At 41.8% G+C, this 21267-nt stretch overlaps 1 protein-coding gene across 2 annotated transcripts in view; it reads right to left on the bottom strand.

The window, feature by feature from the left end:
- Positions 1-4108: 4108 nt before the first annotated feature.
- Positions 4109-21267, bottom strand: part of LOC137257898 (uncharacterized) — a 34320-nt gene continuing 17161 nt past the window's right edge. For both annotated transcript variants that reach the window (XM_067795401.1, XM_067795400.1), the window contains exons 7-19: positions 19198-19295; positions 17037-17100; positions 16249-16410; positions 15276-15325; positions 14324-15185; positions 13486-13600; positions 12543-12714; positions 11379-11556; positions 10272-10427; positions 9074-9236; positions 6814-6917; positions 6037-6120; positions 4109-5335 (exon numbers count right to left, since the gene is read on the bottom strand). In XM_067795401.1, coding sequence (XP_067651502.1) covers positions 5231-5335; positions 6037-6120; positions 6814-6917; positions 9074-9236; positions 10272-10427; positions 11379-11556; positions 12543-12714; positions 13486-13600; positions 14324-15185; positions 15276-15325; positions 16249-16410; positions 17037-17100; positions 19198-19295 — 2313 coding nt within the window. In that variant the 3' untranslated portion in view covers positions 4109-5230. The remainder of the gene's footprint in view (positions 5336-6036; positions 6121-6813; positions 6918-9073; positions 9237-10271; positions 10428-11378; positions 11557-12542; positions 12715-13485; positions 13601-14323; positions 15186-15275; positions 15326-16248; positions 16411-17036; positions 17101-19197; positions 19296-21267) is intronic.

The raw sequence follows: 21267 nt of genomic DNA, 5'->3' as shown, positions 1-21267 counted from the left end.
GTCAGTTTGTGTAGCTATTTTCATGCTCAAAAATATCTATGATCACGTGGAGACTAAATGACAGGACAAGTGAAGAGTGACCTAACTCTGGAATAGGTGGTACACTCTCTACAAATAACAGAAATAGGTGGTACACACTCTAGAAATAACAGAAATAGGTGTTACACACTCTACAAATAACAGGAATAGGTGGTACACTCTCTACAAATAACAGAAATAGGTTGTGCACACTCTACAAATAACAGGAATAGGTGGTACACTCTGTACAAATAACAGGAATAGGTGGTACAGGCTCTACAAATACCAGGAATAGGTGGTACACACTCTACAAATAACAGAAATAGGTGGTACACTCTGTACAAATAACAGGAATAGGTGGTACAGGCTCTACAAATACCAGGAATAGGTGGTACACACTCTACAAATAACAGAAATAGGTGGTACACACTCTACAAATAACAGAAATAGGTGGTACACACTCTACAAATAACAGGAATAGGTGGTACACACTCTACAAATAACAGGAATAGGTGGTACACACTCTACAAATAACAGGAATAGGTGGTACACTCTCTACAAATACCAGGAATAGGTGGTACACACCCTACAAATAATAGAGGATCCCATAAAGTTTGCATAGAACTAGCACAATTTAATACCAACCAAAGTTTGTCATGCATGTATGATCATGAGACCCTGCACACTGTAGGGATAGTATATGTGGCTGTGTCATTTGTCTGGCTTTTCATATTTTTACTGTACCATAGTTTGGACGGTTTGTACTTATCTACATATTTCTCTACAAGAAGAAACATAACTGAATCGTATCATTTTCTTTGTTTTCATTTCAAGTGACATGGTGTTTGAATTTAGCTTTTAGTAGACCCAGTAAGCTTTCTGGTGATTTTTCCTTCTGTAAAATTTGAGTTGAGGAAAGGAAATGAATTCTCATTGTATTGTGGTATTTAGCAGGTTAAATGCCTGGGTTTTTTTACCATTTCTCCAAAAGGTGTGTTGTGGTGTTAGAGTGTTTTTTAAAACACCCTATTAGCGTGTGGCTATTCAGTAAGTCTTGGCAACTGATATGTATACAAGGCTATTGATGATAGGTTACTACCCATGGAGATCTGGGTGTAGAGCTGGTCCTCAGCAAACCTTGTTTGTTGTCAAATGCACCTAAACGGAACGACTGATCTTTTTCATGCATGTCAACGTATCCCGATTTAGTGGAACAATGATCCTGCTGTTGATCACTGGATTATCTCTTCCAGACTGGATTATTTACAGACTGCCCTCCTATAGCTGGAATATTGCTGAGCGCAAACAGCAAAGTTAAACGTTTATTCAATTTGTACTTTTCGTAATTACTGTTCAGTTATTAACGCCGTTATTACAGATCCGGCTTAGAATTTAACTTCAGCAGCCCATGCTTGTCGTAAGAGGGCGATTAACAATATCGGGTGGTGAGACTCGCTGACTTGGTTGACACATGTCTTGGTATCCCAGTTGCGTAGATTGATGCTCATGATGTTGATCACCGGAGTGCCTGGTCCATAGTCGATTCTTTTACAGTCGGTTTCACCTGGCTGGAGCTGAGCGCGCCGTTCAACTACAAACCAACCAAAACCTAACAAACATTTCAACCAATCAATAGACTTCTAAAGAAAATCACCTGAAAGTCGGTGTGGTCTTAAAACTCAGTGTTCGTTATGTCGGGTCCTCAAGTTCGTACACTGTAAATTGTGCCTTTGTGAATAGTGCACTGAATACTATAGCTTAAATCATTTACTGTACAAGACAATAGTGTTATTTAGATTTGTAGACATTCTACATTTCTAGACATTCTGTACAATAATTATTCATTCTTAAAGTCGGCGAGCCAAAGCCCAAAATATATAATTCATTCCGTCCCGGAAACCGATTCCCCTGGTACTCCCGATATTGGGATTCCGTCGCCATTGGCGACCGCAAGTGACCTTTCAAAATCCACCCTAGGCGATAACTTGATTTTCCAAAAGGAAATTAGCAGTTACTTCAGACTTATATACATTAGGCAATTTAGCGTTTGTTGTTGATCACGGAATCAGTCATTTCCGAGCTTAAAAAAATCTGAAGTGGAGGTAGCTTCTCGCAACAGTGTATAGGAGTCTGTGATTAGATACACGTGAGCTGCATAACATTTCTCAGACAAAGGAGAGAGGATTCCGGTGCACTTTGGAAACATATTGAAACAATAAGGTATTTGGCACACATATTAGTCAAGTGGTTTCCACTGTAATACTCGTTGTGAGGAAGATTTCCAATAAAGCTATTTTATCACAATTATCCAGATTATTTCAGTTATTTATCAGTGCGTTGGTACTTGTTCAACTTGACCTGAGCTACTCTTCACATGCATGACTCGGAAGGTTAAATGACAGGTTGAGTTAACTGCCTGATATAGGGGAGCAGAGAATGTTATTTATGTTGTCTTAGTGCGAAGGGTGTTTTAATTGTATTGTTGATACATTCATATGCTATCTATTCTGGTTTACTAAACTGACAACGCATAGACGTCAGATGCTTCCACAATCTGATCACTCTCGCTATCAACCTGTACAGCGAGTTCAGTCAGGGATGATCTACAAACTCTTGCTGCCACTGGGCGCATCGAGTTTATTGTAGCTTTCTCATCCCAACGACGTACATGTACCCACTTACAGCTGGGTGGATTGGGACACATAATCACAGTACTTTGTCCAAGTTCACTGCATGTTGCTGTACCCGAAACTAGGTGTTTTCACGTATTCATGTGACCACCATCTGGTTATATACCTACGGATTCGTGGATTCTTTGGGTTGTGTACTGTACATTAGATGTTGTGACAACATTGAAAGAGTTTGCACACAAAGTTGACACCATAATTTTTACACCCGGTCACAGGTGGCTCGATCCTGATACCTTCACCTCGCTGGACGACTAGCCTGGCGCTTTAGCCAGCTCGCCCACTGATGGTCGGTCTCTCGAGTTCGTAACGGTTTCTCTGTCAAGGTGTTGATTCAAGAAGATGCTACCAGTTTAGGAAAGAGTTTACATGAAGTCTGAAAACCAAATGTCCCTTTTCAGTCAACTAAACTAAATAAATGGTGGCGAAGCTAGTTCCAAGAACTTAATATCGGTTGGTTTCGGTATGATGTAAGAGAATATGTATACCATTCATTATAATATGAAAGATTTAGCAAACAAAAATGTCCTGGCGTTTAATGGTTCCACTGGAGGCGGTGGACAAATCACGGAAATTAATTATTACTTCAAACGAGACGCAAAATTATTAAAAGTTCATACCACTACCTGATTAATCTTGGTATTTAAAATGCTTACATTATCGACTGGATAAATAAATCGAAGTAAATCGCATTAATGATGTCCTCATCTGAAAACTGCAAGGTTCAGTGGGTATAACGTATGCCAATGCAAAGTTATCTTGTAACTCGCCGGCGGAGTGGGTGTAGGCAACTTGGATCAGTCGAAGAGTTACTGCTCGACAAGTATTCGATGAGCCACGACCTGACAAATCAACCCAATTTGCACATATGGGAACGCACTCCAGAACATTCTATTTGACACAAGAAGGAAACAGGTTGTTGCTGAACATAATCGTTCTACGACACACGTGTTAAACAGTAGAGGTATTGATTTCACGCCACGGTCAGCATGTATTGCACGTGCTTAATAGCCAGTCTGCCTGTAGCAACCAAGTGCATTCATCCAGATTACTTGCTCCGACAGCTTGCCACAAACGCGTTCACTGCGCTAGTTCATCCAATACTTGTCAAGCAATAAGTATGTGTACTAATATTAGCCAGCATTGTTCTACCAAGGTTAACCTGGGCCAGCTGGGTTGTCCAGGGTTTGAAATTATCAGAAACCATTGCATTTGTGCGATGCTGTCTGAAGTAAATCGGAACGTGCTTTATCCCGCCATGAACAAGACGGATGTTGAGTCGGTAATTAAATATAGCGGCATCTCTACAGAGCAGCGATGGGTATTCAAATATTTGATGTGGAGGAACGTACCTTACACACAGCGGTGCAGTGATGTAAATGAAAAACCCCCAGATATATGAATTCAAATATGTCAACAGTTTATCGTTTTCAGGAGAGTATAACAGTTCCAGTATGAAATGTTTGGCATAATATGATTATATATTAAGGAATGGTTATAACTTTTGGGTCCGTTTCAAAAAGCGATCGCAGCGCTAAGATCTTCGTAACTCCCATACTTTAACATAAACTTACCGCTTTGAGGAACGGAGCCCTGGTCATAAATCTTGAAAAACAAAGAAAAAGACATATTTGACACTAATTAAGAAAATGTCTTTGACTAAAATCAGTGAGTTGGTTGAAGCTGCTCTGTACAGTATTCCAATAATATCAGGAAGTGAAACAGACATTAGACGAGCACTTGTTGGTTAAACTTGCCAGCACAAACCTAGAAATAGAATCTTAGCGATCTCGGATTTGAACCAACGATAATAGTTTTCTTGGGCACGCAAGGGAGGCAATTCTAACATGAGAAATGGACAACGTAGATATGATGAGCTACCCCCACTTCAAGAATAAACAGGTGAAGATCCGGGATAGAATTTAACTTCAGCACCCAATGATTGTCGTAAAAGGAGGCTACGGGACTGGGTGGTCAGGTTCGCTGACTTGGTTGACATATGTCATCGTATCCAAATTGTGCAGATGGATGCTGATAGTGTTGATCACTGGATTGTCTGGTCCACACTCGATTATTTACAATCCACAGAAGATGGAATACTACTGAGTGCGTCATTAAATAACCAAACAAACGCTTCAAGGATTTACGGTAGACTGTTTGATTCTGTCAAGGAGTCCTCTCCTTCTGTTCACCGTACACTGTGCTCATAGGACAATGATGATGAACCGCGTCGGCAATAAATCTTCGGCGCCCACTATACATTGGGGATTTATCTCTTTGTTCAGTCACGTGTCATTAACGCAACTACAGATGATGACGTTGATCTCATTGGGAATACCCTTTGTTCTGTAACACAATCTCTGTCGATTGTGGCACAGTCGTTCGTGGGCGTCAGTAACGCATGGTGACGTTCTTGGACTGTTTACTCCCAAACGTTGATTGGGAGTAATTCTGTACGGGATTTGTTGTCTGCATGAGTTGTCACGTTTTCAATGTGTCTGACTGGTGGCGGTGGCCGGTGAGAGCTAGGACTTAGTCTTGTCTCTGGCTGCCTGGAATTTGTCCATAAACATGGACACGCTGGAAAACAGGACGTCTGACGTTCGGTTGGGGGCTTCGCCATAATATGCCTGAAAATATTCCATGATAGTTAGTTAGTGTGCGTGTGTGTGGGATTAACGTTTTGAGTTTAGTTCAGTTTTACGCCGCTATTAGCAATATTCAAGCAATCGGTTTCACATATTGTGCCGATTCGGGGAATCGAACCCGGGTTTCCCGCGTGAGGAAGGAACACCTTAACCTCAATGCTACATCACCACCCAACGTTTTGAATAGTCTGTCATTTACATCATACCATAGCAGCGTAATGAGTGTGGAAATATCTGAATGATGATCTTAGACATCTACCAAACTAAATTGAAACCCTAAAAACAGTATGGTTCTCACAAATCTGGAATTACGAATAGGGAGATTTGAACATCAACAGTCCATTTGATGTCTATTTAGGCAGAAAACCCAAACGGTGAAAAAGATACGCAATGATTCTGGAGCGCCCAAGGGAGGCAACCGCGACACATTGCAGAGACTCGGCTAACACAGTTTGCTTACTAGGATACAGACTGTAACTGGGGAGGTGGGGTAGCCTAGTGGTTAAAGCGTTCGCCCATCACACCGAAGGCCCGGTTTCGATTCCTCACATGGGTACAATGTGTGAAGCCCATGTGTGGGTGTCCCCAGCAGAGATACTGCTTGAGTGCTAACACCGGAAATTATCCAGAAATGACACCGACAAATTAGTATACATGTTGAAAAAAAACATATTTTGTCATACCAAAATAGAGCGAAATCTTTTTCCGAGGTTTGCACACGTGGAGTCCATCTTTTGTAGCTTTCTCTCGTACTCCGTGATGAAATTCTGAAATGGATGAAATAAGAATAAACGGTACCGTCCCAGATTAATAAGGTGAAATGTGTTTGACATAATTCAAGAATTTCATTTCCGAGACTACAGATAGGAAAGCTTACGATATTTTTCACATTCAAGATTCACATAATAATTAAGTTCTTATTCAAGGCAACAGTATGTCTGCGGTATGTTTGGGTGGCCTGTTAACATTAAAGTCTAGTATGAGGGCGATAGCATGAACACCGTGCGAGGTCACATGTTTTGACCATCTTATCTAACAACAATAACAAAAAAAACAACAACAAAAAAACAAAACAAAAACAAAAACAAAAACAAAAAACGAAAACAAAACAAAACAAAAAAAACCCAAAAACAAAGCAAAACAAAAAACAAAAAAAACTCAAACAAACCGAACAACCCCTAATATACACGATGACCAACGCCCCATATCGTCAAGGCACAAAGACACGCCACCAGACTAAACACCCGACCGCTGTTAGTCGCCTCTCATGACAAACAATGGACTGCTCCATAACTCCCTTGGGCCATAAGAAGAATTATATTTTACGTCCTAAAGTGATAATTCTCAAAACTTTAGTGAAGTGGTGTCAACAGTCGGATGTTACTGACATCGAGATAAGCCGTAGTTCACATAAATAATGGGTCATGTTTGATTTTCTATGGTGACTGTATTTTGGTCACCTGAACATCGGACATATATTTCTTCTCGTGCTTGTTGGGGGAGGACAGCGTGTTCCGCAACGCCTTCAGGATCCTCTTGATCTTGTTGATGCCGTTCTTCAGTACTATGTCCAAAAATAACAAAATAACTTGAGTGACGGACTTTACACCTTATTTTATCATATTTATACTATTCACAAGAAGTTAATAGCAACCGAGTCTTTCACAGGTATGTAAGTTAACCGGTAACGTAATAGATTAACTATAGCTATCTGCTATAAACTACGGTAAATTTTGATTAAATACTGAGGGAAACAGGCAAGAGAACCCATGAAAGCACCAGCATTCCTTTATTCTTATCCAGGTTTCTTCACAAGCATTGCATCGCACTGTGGGTGCGAATCTGAGAATAGATAGAGGAACACTGCGATGAAGTGGTGTTCCCGTATTTGTTTCCATCAGTGTATTTACACGTCACGTTAGCTAGGCGGAAAGGTCAACGTGTTATAGTTTTATCGAAACTCATTAGCATGGTGCTGACGATCTAATTTACCGGGTTAAACCATGGATAAGAATAAGGATGAATTTGGGATTCGAACCCACGATCAGACACTGGTACAGATAAGGAATGAAGCAAAATCTACCGGCTTCAACCACTAGACCATTGTATCCTCACATTGTATACTCAGCCAAAGTATGATAAATGAGTGAGTGAGTGAGTGAGTGAGTGAGTCCGGTTTTATGCCGTCTTGAGGAGTATCCTAGTATCATCAGTGTCTAGCAACTTGTCGGGAAAAAGGTCGGAGAGATGGAGGTTTAATTTTATAAATGAAACATCTGTTAGAAAACAGAACAAATATCAATGGAGTATTCGAGATGCTGGAAATAACATGATTATATTGCTAGTGAGTGAGTGAGTTAGTTTAGTTATACGCCGCTCCCAGCAATACTCCTCAGCTGGGGACATCAGAAACGGGCTTCACACATTGTACCCATGATATGAATTGAACCTGGGCCTTCAACCTCATGAACGAACGCTTTCACCACTTGGCTACCTCGCCGCTCCCATTATATTACTAGATGCTGAATGCGATACCTCTGTTGGACTTTAAGGTCACATGCAACCCAAAAAATCAAACATAATTAAAACACATGTATCACTTATTCATGACATATAATATACATTGCTGCTTTTAAAAAAAACCAAATAAACAAAATTATAAGCGTACAATCGCGATTCAAAAGTGCAATATTTTGTACTTGGGCTTAGTTCCCCCGAAAGGAAGCCCTCGGGAGACCGAACCCAGTCGTAGCGGGTGGATCTGCACTCAAGTGTAACGACAGCTTCCGATTGGCTGTTTCATTTGCTGATATGCTAAGGGTTCATTGTGTGTACAGAAAGATGATCTGTTTGATGGGCATTTTAGAAGTATGGCGAGTCACAAGTAAGTAAGATTCTTTATGGATAACAACTTCTTTTTGTGCACTTGATGCGTCGTTTCAGTATGGATTCATATACTATTGACAAACAAAAAATCATATACACTGAAAGACGTTGTTATCCGTGAAGAATGTATATATAGATGTTAGGTTTTGAAAATACATGTTCTCTGAAATCGAGCTCGATCCAACCAAAAATTATCTCAGTAGAGATGGTAAACTACTGCGTGGAATCTGTCATTCGTCCAAGTACAAAGCAGGACTTGAAACTGACAAGAGTTTGCACCAGTTTCCGTCAGATCCACTCATCCGAAAAAAATGAATGTAGTTTGTTTGCAACCCACAGACACACAAACATGTCATGTGTATCACACCTGCCTAATTACATAATGTGGCAGAGACGGGACTCGGGTGCACGAGTCATCAATCAATTTATTTTCTTTATGTCGTATAGTCTGATAGGTGTTAAGTTCAAATTCCACGTGGTCAATGATTGAAGGATTGTTTGTGGAAAACAAAATGCCTGTTTTCCAAAAGCGTATGCATCCTATTCAAAGTAAAGGACAATTTCAATAACGGTTTTGGTTTTAAACTGAAAGGTACTAAACCAAATTATGAATGTTGTTTGTTTTTTCTGAAAGATTTCCTAAAAGACAACCAATATTGACAAAATATACTGGTTGGCGATTAATTTTTTATTCGATGTATGTGCATTACATCCACTTCTAACTCCCTCACTGCGGGTATCTCCGGTCGTGATGCTGCTTGATGTTGCTAGTAGAGGCATGAATTTCATCACTTTGTAATGGGGTACATAACCAAAGATAGAATTCACTCTCACCTTCAACTTCTGCGCCTACGGCCTTAATTGACAGATCTGCGCACTTGTGTACGTGCTTCATTTCGGAAGTCCAGTCTAAGAGTGCCGGGTTGGTCAGTTTGATCTGCTCCACTAGGAAGTTGAGCAAGGTGTAATGAGGGTTCCGTCCCTTGATGTCCAGCACCTGTAGCAACAGATAACATCAGTGAGTGACTTTTGTTTTAAGCCTCTTTTAGCAGTTTTCCAGGAATATCTCGGCAGGGGTATACCAGAAATGAGTGAGTGAGTTTAGTTTTACGCCGCACTCAGGAATATTCCAGCTATATGGCGGCGGTCTGTAAATAATCGAATCTGGACCAGACAATCAAGTGATCAACAACATGAGCATCGATCTGCGCAATTGGGAACCGATGACATGTGTTAACCAAGTCAGCGAGTCTGACCACCCGATCCCGTCAGTCGCCTCTTACGACAAGCAAAGTCGCCTTTTGTGGCAAGCATGGGTTGCTGAAGGCCTATTCTACCCCGGGACCTTCACGGGTCCCAGAAATGGGCTTCACACACTGTATCCAGGTTGGAAATTGAACTCGGGTCTTCGCGCTTAACCACAAGGCTACCGACTACCCCACTGCTCAAGATAAACTGATATAGGAAGAGCAAGCGAACACGGTTCTCATATGGGAATGGGTCTCTGATCCCGAACTGGCCCTTTATGTTTCTAAGCTGGCAGCTCTGTGGTTAAACCGTCCGCTTGTCATGCTGAAGACCCAGGTTCGATTCCCCACATGGGCAAAATGTGTAAAGACCATTTCTGGTGTCCCCTGTCGTGATATTGCTAAAAACGGCGTTAAAGCTTACTCATTCACTCACGCATAGATGTATTAATGCTAAGAACAATTAAATTCCGGTATTTGTGAATCTGCATTGCTCATTGGCCAGTTGATGTGCACGTGGTCATAATGCTTCCATGGTATAACAGTACAACACTATTTCATCAATGGTTAATGACGTCAAAAAATTGATAGCTGAACAATAAGTGACTCCAAGTAACATTGTCTTTTGAAATGCCAATGGATGATATATATAAAATAACCCGCTCGAAACTCAACATTATGGATTACCTGTCCTTATTTAAATAATTCCTGGCCAAGGATAAGCTGTGAGAACCATTTCCGATTAGTGACAAGGAAAAGGCGCATGCGCGACGTACAGGTCTCACCTTGTCGATTGAGGTTATCTGGAAGCCATGTGCACCAATCCCTGATGACCATTTGGCGTTCATGTAGTTTCCGATAGCCAGGATGTACTCTAGGACAGCGGTCAGTGTGGTGTTGGTGGTCAGTTCCTCGCACGCCAGTCCTAGTAGGCTCACCTCCTGGGTGGTCAAACATTCACTGGCCATTTCACGTCTTCAAACAGTTGCAGTATTATCCAACAGTTAGGAGGATCATTATCCTATTCAGATTGTACATTCGCCTGTGAGTCGATGTCAGTTATATGAATAGGGTATATTCTGGCTATTGTTAACCCAGACGTAACCCCTAATGAATGCATTATAAACCATTCAAAAGAGAACATACGCAATGCCATTAAGAAAATGGACAAATGTAACAGATACGGAAAGTACAGATTCCAGTGCTTTTGTAAGGCTAAGTCCCTTACAGGATTCGAACTCACTCTGTCAAAGGCAGGCACCTAATCACAAGGAATGTCATTTGCGTGTAGTAACCAGTTCCACGTTTTATTTACGCTGCATTCTATACGCACTTGAAGACAACTGTAGACGGTAGTCCAGTTTAAGAAATTTCTACCTCCAACGTTGAAGAGTTCGGTCTTAGTTAAGGTCGCGATCTTAAATCCATGCTGTTTTAAGATCGTCTTTGTGCAAGTGGATTAGGGCAAATGTATGGAGATTGTAAAGTTGATTGTAGGGGCCTAAGATTGATTGTAGCTAAGATTTCCTGTGCAAGCGGACCCAGGACGCAGATTAGCGATCTAACCCACTCATCCCCCCTCGGGCTCAACAAAATGGAAGTCGAATAACTTGTTGCCTTGTGTATCCCTCTGACAAGCATGAATGGTCTCGGTGGCTGAGTGACTGACTGTGATTAGGCGCCTGACTTCGACATATGCTTAACAGCAGGTTATTTCATGGACAACATCAACCCCGACTGCACATCTCGGCATCTGCAAACTGTACACAAACCCTAACATCAACAGTGACTCAGCATGATCAGTTGATTTGGGGATGTAAGTCTCATGACACGGAGGATGTATGGTACACAAGCGTCATCCTCGGTGAGCGAGGTGTTGATACAAGACATACCTCGGACAGCTCTTCGAACTGACTTGGGAAATCCAGGACGGTGATGACCAGGTCAAGCCGGATGTCCAAAGCGGGGACGTCACAAAGGTCAATCATGAAGCGGTCCACGGGGTGCTGGTCCTGGCGGGTGCTGCGATACATTCGGTACATCTCAATGTCGTCTGCTGTCGGCTGATACCTGTCACACGACACATCATACAGACCCGTGCCAGTTATATTCGGACACTTGACCTAATTTTCAAAGACGTACATCTTATTTTAGTGTAAAATAAATAATTTTCATTAAGTGAGTTTAGGATGGATCTTTGTAAAATTTGACAGGCAAAAGTGAAATCATCCGTGCTCTGGAAACATATTGTCAGTTCAATTTTCCCACCACTATTTAACTAATGACATCACATTTATCAACTTACGTATGGTTTACTGGTCGCCATATTACAGAAATAATGTGATTGTAGGTAAGATGATTCCTCACAAATGTACATACCAGAAAAAGTACCATCATGAAAATTATTTATGCTGCAATAAACTAACATGTAAGTCTATGGAAATTACGTCAAGTGTCCGAATATAACTGGCACAGGTCTATACATGTAGGTATATCCCGAGTGTTTGTACCACAACGGACAATAGACACAGCGTGAGCCCCGTTCCACAAAGCTATTTTAGCTCTACAATCATCGTAAGCCTCTGTTATAAAGTATGATTGTTGTGAAGATCTTACACGTGAAGATCTACACGTGGTGATCTTCAGCAACCCATGCTTGTCCTGAAAGGATCAAGTGGTCAGGCTCTCTGACTTGGTTGACACACGTCATTGTATCCATATTGTGTAGATCGATGTTCACGATGTTGATCACTCGATCACTCGAAATAAGTGATAACCTGAACTGTGTGGGCAATAGACAATGAGGTTCGGAAAGTGGTGTGCAATGTACCTGTTGCTTTCAGTGATTATGGACTTACAATACGAAATGTGTAAATTATAGAAATTTCAGTGGAAACAGCCACCTGACATGGTGGTAATGGCTTGACCATCACTGTTAGCAGACAACCATACCAGATGTTGATATCAATCACTGACCCCATCCCCAGCGTGTTATTGACGGCCCGCGCCACAGTTTACACACATCTGCTCTCCCATGGATGGCCACACCGTCTCACCTTCTCAATGTGCTGAGTTTCTCTGTAGGAAATGCTTCCATTTCCGAGATGGAGTTCAGGGCCTCTGTCAGTTTCTCCACAACGTCGGGCTTCGGGCCGTTGAACATGATACTGAGATTCTGGGCTCGCTTGGCATCCAGTAGAATCTGTTTCCTGGATCTCTGCAGTGTGGCTGGAAGTCAAGGCATCATAACAACCTTTCATAAATACGAATTAAAACGTCGCCGTCGATTTACCACACGGATTATGATGCTAGAGTTTCAGTCGTAAACGTTTACCTTCATGAGGAACCGGCAAGATAGTTAAAGAAAACAATGCTGCAAAAACACCATAACGAGAAGATGTCGCCACATGGTTTCATGCTAAACTAAACAATGCCATTATGTTAGTCATACCACGGCAGGCCAGCTTGGGTGAGTGAGTGAGTTTAGTTTTAAGCCGCACTCAGGAATATTCCAGCTACATGGCGGCTGTCTGTAAATTATCGAGTCTGGACCAGACAATCCAGTGACCAACAACATGAGCAGCATCGATCTGCGCAATTGGGAATCGATGACCTGTGTCAACCACGTCAACGAGCCTGACCACCTGATCCCGTTAGTCGCCTCTTACGACAAGCATAGTCGCCTTTTATTGCAAGCATGGGTTGCAGAAGGCCCATTCTTCCCCGGGTCCTTCACGGGTCCAGGCCAGCTTGGTGTGAATGACTGTCTAACGTGTTACAGGTCCTAGATCCTAGACGTTTAACAGACAAACATAGAAACATCAGGTCGAATACATATAATACATACACTAGTGCGTGGATATGTGCGCAATTTAAATATCCTCTATCTATCTACCTATCTATCTATCTATCTATCTATCTATCTTTCTACCTATCTATCTATCTATCTATCTATCTATCTAATTAATCACTCTTAGCGTTGTACACAGCATCACTCACCCTGGGACTGAATGTTGGCATAGTCTTTCTCTTGAAGAGCGAACATGTCTTCTAACATTGCAAGGTCCAGACGGGAAGTGACGTCATGGGCGCCCTTCCATAAAGAGTTGGACACCTGGAACAGGAGCACAGACATGCAAAACTGCCATTCTGATAATCACGACGTTTGTCAGTATTCACATGCAAAAGAAACGCACTATTATGACAGTTTTCTGTGAAACCAACAAGGTCAACATACTCCCAGTCATATCCCGACCCCATGGTGACGGTCTGTAATATGAGGTTTCAGGATTCGCTGTACGACCTAAAGAGTTCCCCTGTATTGACACATTGCAAAGTCCAGTTAGTAAACAATTACACCATGTTTGTTTCAACCACAAGAGAATATTTGTGTTTTGTGTTTGCTGACAAACATTCGTCTAGAACAATTATCATTTTCATACCCAGTGAAGCGAATATTTGAGATATCCTGGAGGATATTGTGGAGTGTACTAATATATTCACCATGTTTGTCTGATTGTACTAATGCAGTCTCATCCTTGGGCTATAAAGAAATTTTGGTTTGGTAATTAAGGAAGTATCGGAAGATGTCTTGTAAATGCATTGTTGCTGCAGTATTGTCCATAAACTACAGTGGAAGCTGCCTAAACCGGCACTCACCAGGACTGAGGAAATAATCCAGTTTTGACAACCTGCTGGATTGTAGAGCTCATGATAAATGTTCAAGCCACAGAGGGGACTGAGATTTTATGCTAGTGTTGGACAGACGCCGGTTTGACAACTTCCACTGTATATGAAACATTTCTAATTTCTGAAAAAATGACTGTAATGGACTCACCTCTGTTGGAGGGACTTTAGACCAATGGATTTGTTTCAGTTTCATTTTGGGAACGATCTTCAGTTTGATCCCATGCTTATTGCCCTTCAGGGGAGGGGGCGCCGGGATGTGTGGGGGGATGGGGGGTGGCGGGGTGGTGGGAGATGGAAGCGGGCGGTCCTTGTACTTATCATCACTTCCGGGGGAAGGTTTTGTTGGTGATGGTGCAGGTGATGTTGGAGTTGGTGGAGGACCTATGTTGTTATACATCCCAGACCTGTCACTGGTATTATTGACATTAGGAGAGGTAGGCTGAGAGTTATTGGTGTTAGGAGCGGTAGGTTGATTGCTAGTGGAAGTTAGTTTTCTTGGAGATGGGACTGGTGCAGGTATTGTTGGCGGGGGTGGTAGCTGAGGTACATTTGGTGAGTGCAGTGGTGGTCTTGGTGGTGATTTGGAACTGTCCGCTTCTGGTGGAGACGGCTTGTCTTCAGGTGGATAATCTGGTTCCGGTTCTGTAAAATCTATTTTAACCTCCATGGTTGATTGTTCTCGTATTCGCCTAGTTATGTTCCCAGCGTTGTGAGACCTGGGTGCGACGTCTGCTTTATCGGAACTATTTTCTAACGATTTCTTGTCCATAACGTTCCATTTGGCACGGACGGAAGCCACGTCATCGGTACCACTGGTGCCATTATCAACACACACCTCGGTCTCGGAGCTACTGCCGCATGAAACCTTGGGCATATCGGCTCGGGCAGTAGCATCCTGCCTGACGAATGCAGGAGGCTTGGGACGACTGGAGGTAGGGAGATGTTCTAAGGGAGTAGTCTTCTGCACGTAGCTCAGATGAACGCTGAAGTGTTTCGTCACTTCCGGTTTCCTGATTGCCAATAATATTTGTAATTCAATTATGTGAATGATAAATTCAATGTGAAATGAGCGACAGTTACAGTATTGATTGTCTTCCTACCTCATTGTAACTTGCTCCGGCGGTTCGTTGTTATTCTCCTCAGCTGATTGCTAAATGTAAGAATGTAAGAACATATATTTAAAAGGGTTAGAGAAAAAGACTCAGCATCTATACTGAAATAAAAGAAACGCATGCTTGGAAGAAATGAAATCTCATAAAAGTAAGCGTTCATGTTTATAAATTCTATTTATAAACGTGACAACCCACCACCACCCACAACCCCCCCAAAAAAACAAAACAAAACAAAAAAAAAAAAAAAAAAAAAAAGCAACAAAAAAACACACACAACAAAACAACAAACAGCACAGTTTGCTAGACGAAATACGACACTTATGTTCTTGCCATTTCGTCATAACAACAGAAGAAGAACTGCCTGCTAAAACATCCCCCTCTAGTGTTCAACTTCACTAAGAATTTTACCCCAAAATTAATGTAAATCTACACTGCCGTGCAAAGTAAATGTATGCTTGGATAGCTCGATTTGACGTCCAAAAAGGGAAGGCAGCGAAAGGAGCACTGTCAACTTTAATCCCGGAACGCAACTGTGAATAGCCTGTTAGAACTTCACCATGAAACAGCCATGTCATGTTTGTTTCATGTTTAGTCGCCAATGGGGGTTACTTATTCTTGTCCGGCAGTGTAGGTTACCATTTTCGGCTTCTCTATATCAAAAATGCTTTGATGTGCGGTAGTTGTTCTTATTGATGATAAACACACCACTGTAGGATGAATGGACAGTGAAAGGAATGATTTCCCCCTCTTTACAGTCATTATACTATGACGCTGTTAACGGTATGACGCTAGAATACTTAACAGACTCAGTTTTTGTGAAATGATTGGTTCGGTGGACACGTGAAGGAAGCTTTAAAATAGGATAAAGATCAAAATCATTCAGTCTATAACATAAAAATCAGTAAACCCTAACACTAATTTTCACTTTGTGGTTTTATTAAATGATTGTACAAGAATTTACTTTGCGTCTCTTTATGACTTCATCTATAGAGACTGGTTCATCTTCAACAGGTTGGCTGGGGAACTCAAAGGCCGTTAGGTTGGTCCAGGGTGTGTCAAGCGGCGACGACTTCTCCAACATCACCAGGGTGTGACGCCTGGACATCATGGCCTTCTGGAACGCCTGTTGTCCAGTCGGAAAATACGTGAGTGAGGGAAGTAAGTTTTTAGCTGCTCGTAACAGTATTCATATCACATCGGAGACAAAGTTGGGTTTCACCACTTTTGATTTGTATACATTCTTCAGCTAACGAGGATCGCTGCAGCAGAGAGAGGGTAAACTGTCGGTCTCTTGGTGAAACAGGTGTAATAGGTGAAACAGATGTAATAGGTGAAACAGATGTAATAGGTGAAACAGATGTAATAGGTGAAAAGGAGAAAATAGGTGAAAAAGGTGAAACATGTGGAAGAGGTGCACCAGTAACCCAACACAGGCAACATTTTTGTACATGTTGAAGAAAAAGAGTGTCACTCAATCTAACTACACCGATGTCTTGATTTTAATCAAATGTAGCACAAACAGAAGGTTGATATCTCTGGAGTTAATGAGCCTCTCAGTATTAATCAGATGTATCCCAATTTAAAATATCATACATTATACGGCAATGTTTATGTCTATCAAGTACTCCTCGTTATACCACACATCGTAAGCAGGCCTTCCTATCACGAAGTCCTTAAGTCGCTCTATCAGCCTGGGGATATTTAAACCCTCGATAATGAGGTGTACACAAACAGAGCCTGACATATCACCTCAATCCATTCTTCCCTCTCCACTTCCGGATTATTGGCCCTCTGGTCGTTGAGTAGTCGAAAACTGTTTAAGTAGAAAATATACAATCGAGAGTATAACTGTGTCAGGGTCAACACGTCCTGTGTACTCTTATATTTAACAAAAACTTAAAGAAGCAATGGTATTCAAATTCAAAGTATCAAATTAATTCTCACAATTTTAAAAAATCCGAGTTAGAGAATAGATATGCATTTTAGTAACAATCGATATATTCGTTTAAACAATAAGGAAATACTTTTTTAATCCTGCGAATTGATTTGTATGATCCCACATGGGTTTACTACTTTCAACATTTAAGAATATGATGGGGCGGTGGGGTAGCCTATTGGTTAAACTCGTCACGCTGAAGACCCGGGTTCGATTTCCCACATGGGTACATTGTGTAAAGCTCATTATTTGTGTCATCCGCCATGATATTCCTGTAATACTACTAAACGCGGAGTGAAACACTCACTAACAATATGAACTCTATGACCTTTTCAACCATCAAACTGCTGAAATGATTTTAGTCTACTTCTCATTTGTGTGAGCAAATCTCATAACTACATATAATATACTTTCCTTAACCAAGAAGTACAGCGGACCATCATCGCCCTATCTGTGATGTTGACGCACGAACCTGTACCTGTACTTTACAACGACGGGAGTGTGAACCTACTTCAATGATGGACATGTGAAGTCTTAGCACTACCAGTTGATGCTTTCTCTCAGTTTATGGACGCAATGCCACTTCCTGGCTTGTAGGGATACGGTCTAGAATTACTTCTCCGACAGTCCCGACTCTTGATTAAACAAACATGTATACGTACTCTAGAAAAAGTGAGACGTGACTGGATGTGACCTTCACCTACATACACACTAGACAACTTGAGATGGGACTGAACGTGACCTTCACCTACACACACACTAGACAACGTTCGAAGGCACTAAACGTGACCTTCTCCTATAAATACACTAAACAACGTGAGATGGGACTGAACGTGGCCTTCACCTACACATACACGAGACAACGTGAGATGGGACTGAACGTGACCTTCACCTACACATACACTAAACAATGTGAGATGGGACTGAACGTGACCTTCACCTACACATACACGAGACAACGTGAGATGGGACTGAACGTGACCTTCACCTACACATACACTAAACAACGTGAGATGGGACTGAACGTGACCTTCACCTACACATACACTAAACAACGTGAGATGGGACTGAACGTGACCTTCACCTACACATACACTAAACAACGTGAGATGGGACTAAACATGACCTTCACCTACACATACACTAAACAACGTGAGATGGGACTGAACGTGACCTTCACCTACACATACACGAGACAACGTGAGACGGGACTGAACGTGACCTTCACCTACACATACACTAAACAACGTGAGATGGGAGTGAACGTGACCTTCACCTACACATACACGAGACAACGTGAGATGGGACTGAACGTGACCTTCACCTACACATACACGAGACAACGTGAGATGGGACTAAACATGACCCTCACCTACATATACACTAGACAACGTTCGAAGGCACTAAACGTGACCTTCACCTACACATACACTAAACAACGTGAGATGGGACTGAACGTGGCCTTCACCTACACATACACGAGACAACGTTCGAAGGCACTAAACGTGACCTTCTCCTATAAATACACTAAACAACGTGAGATGGGACTGAACGTGGCCTTCACCTACACATACACGAGACAACGTGAGATGGGACTGAACGTGACCTTCACCTACACATACACGAGACAACGTGAGACGGGACTAAACATGACCCTCACCTACATATACACTAAACAACGTGAGATGGGACTGAACGTGACCTTCACCTCAACTAGACAATGTAACACGGGGTTGACCGCGACCTTCATGTATATGCACACTTACATCGTACACATTTCAGTGAATCAGTTTACGATGTCCATGCTTGTAGTAAACAGTTTAAAAAACGTAAACTATATCAGTGCCATTCACAAGAACAAAGTACCCACATTTGAGGCGAATATGAAATTCGCGTTCTTATACGACTTGGGTGGTGCAATCACTAACGATATCACACTTATCTGGTCCTCCCTCACATGCTGGTACCACCCACCTGTATACCCTGTTTCTGACGGTGACGTTGAAGCCATGTTGCCCAGAACGCCTGACGCTACAGATGTCCTCCCACACTTGCACGATGTTTAACGCCAACTGAAAGTTGAAGCCGTTTTTAGACTTACAGATTAAAGACTAAAATCTTTTGGGAACAGAACCAAACTGACACATGTCTTACTTCAGAGCAAACAAAACTCATGAGTAGTTCGGATGGGTGTTTTAATTGAAATTGGTTATGAAAACGTGAAATTGACATATCGACGTCTGTAAAAAACAAACCACTAATTCAAAAGACACAAAGCATTTTTATGTTGATGATGGTTTATCCCACAATCAGCTATATGGTTTACGCTGCTTTTAGGTGAACACCAGAAACCTATAAACTAGGCTACACCACCGCCCCTATTTTGGACCAGACAAACCATTAAGTGAACAACCTCTAACAACGTTCGTGTGCGATGACGCTCAAACAGTCACACAGGACCTGATTACCCAACAAGGTTTGTCTCCTCGAACCAACAGCAAAAACTGGCCAGGGTGCAAGTTCTCACGGGGTTAGGACACACTTCAAAATATTGTACTTCTACCAAAATTTGTGAAACAACCCCACATCTGTTTAATAAAATGAAAATTGTTTTTAGCCTAACACATTTTGTTACACATCCCACAATGTCCATTCTAAATTTGGTATTACATTACACCGGGGGAGGAGGGGTGGGGTTGGGGTGGGGGGTGAGGGTGGGTGGGGTGGGTGGGGTGTGGGTGGGGTGGGGGTGGGGTGGGGTGTTAAATCTTCACAGACATTATCATTAACTTTGACATGTGAGTACGAGTCGAGAGGGAATGGCGTTATCGCTTTAAGCATTATTTAAGCAATATCACGGCTGGGGAACACCAGAAATGGACTTCACGCATTGTAACGATGTGGGAATCGAACCCTGGTCTTCGGCGTGAACAGCGGGCGCTTTAACCACTGTGCCACCCCATCGCCTCTTGACATATGAACGAAATATGATATCAAATAATAACACGATCAGTTACTTTTGCCTTTTAGGATACTTTTCATTTGAGATGTATAAATCATTTGAAACCACCTCCCTGAACCATTCACGTTAAACATGGCGCTGTTCCAATTCGGACAAGAGGTTTTATTTGATAAACTATTAAACACAATAACATAATCAACTTGATAGTGGAGTGCCCAGCAAACTAAGAACACATATACAGATGTTTTAATGCTGTTAAGATATTTATGTCGGATAGGGTATCTCCGTCACCAAACCTTTTTTACAACATTTTAAGTATATTTTTGTTACGAGTTGTGGAAATGTTTTATTCACACAGACGTCGCAGTTAATCTCCAACGCCGATGTTGACATGTACATCACGTAGTATGGAACCCTGTGACTGATGAATACGTTCTGCAGCAATGCTGGAGTACAAGTCTGAAGGTTTTATCATCTATGTTACTATTACCTACTTCCTCGGAGAAGTAACTTCTTCTAGGCCTTGGTGCTTAACCAGTCATATCAGACTAATGCAGACATTTCGTCTAATCACCATTGACTCTGTTTTCTCTATGTAAATGTCAGGGAAATGGTTCAAGTGCTATGTAAGTCGAACAACGTTACGTGCTAAATTACTTCTTATATCACTGACACAATCGGCTGCCGTTGTAACGAACTGTGAGGACAACTAATTTTAGTTCGGTATAGCCGTGGTCAGCTGACATTCCGGCTAAAATATGCAACAAGTGACCAATACAAAATAATAGTTCGTTAATATCAAGCTTGTCCGTAGCAAGCTTGTTCGTCATAAACCTAAGTGACTGTTATGTATGCCTGCTAAATAGTGTAAACAATGTAACGGCTTGGCGATGGCCATGTGGCATTTCTATCTTAAATATCGGATTTCAGAAGCGGAGTGAAATTTACAAGCACGTAAATCGAAGATTTAATAGTTATGGCTTATTCTAAGATGCTTCGGCGAAAGATCAAAGGCGCCGACAACACATTATCAGACGATATTGTGCACTTTTGCATCACGTCACAATGTGTTGACGTCACAG

Source organism: Haliotis asinina, chromosome 12, assembly GCF_037392515.1.
Source record: "Haliotis asinina isolate JCU_RB_2024 chromosome 12, JCU_Hal_asi_v2, whole genome shotgun sequence".
NCBI lineage: Eukaryota > Metazoa > Mollusca > Gastropoda > Lepetellida > Haliotidae > Haliotis > Haliotis asinina.
This window is presented reverse-complemented; position numbering and strand designations above follow the sequence as displayed.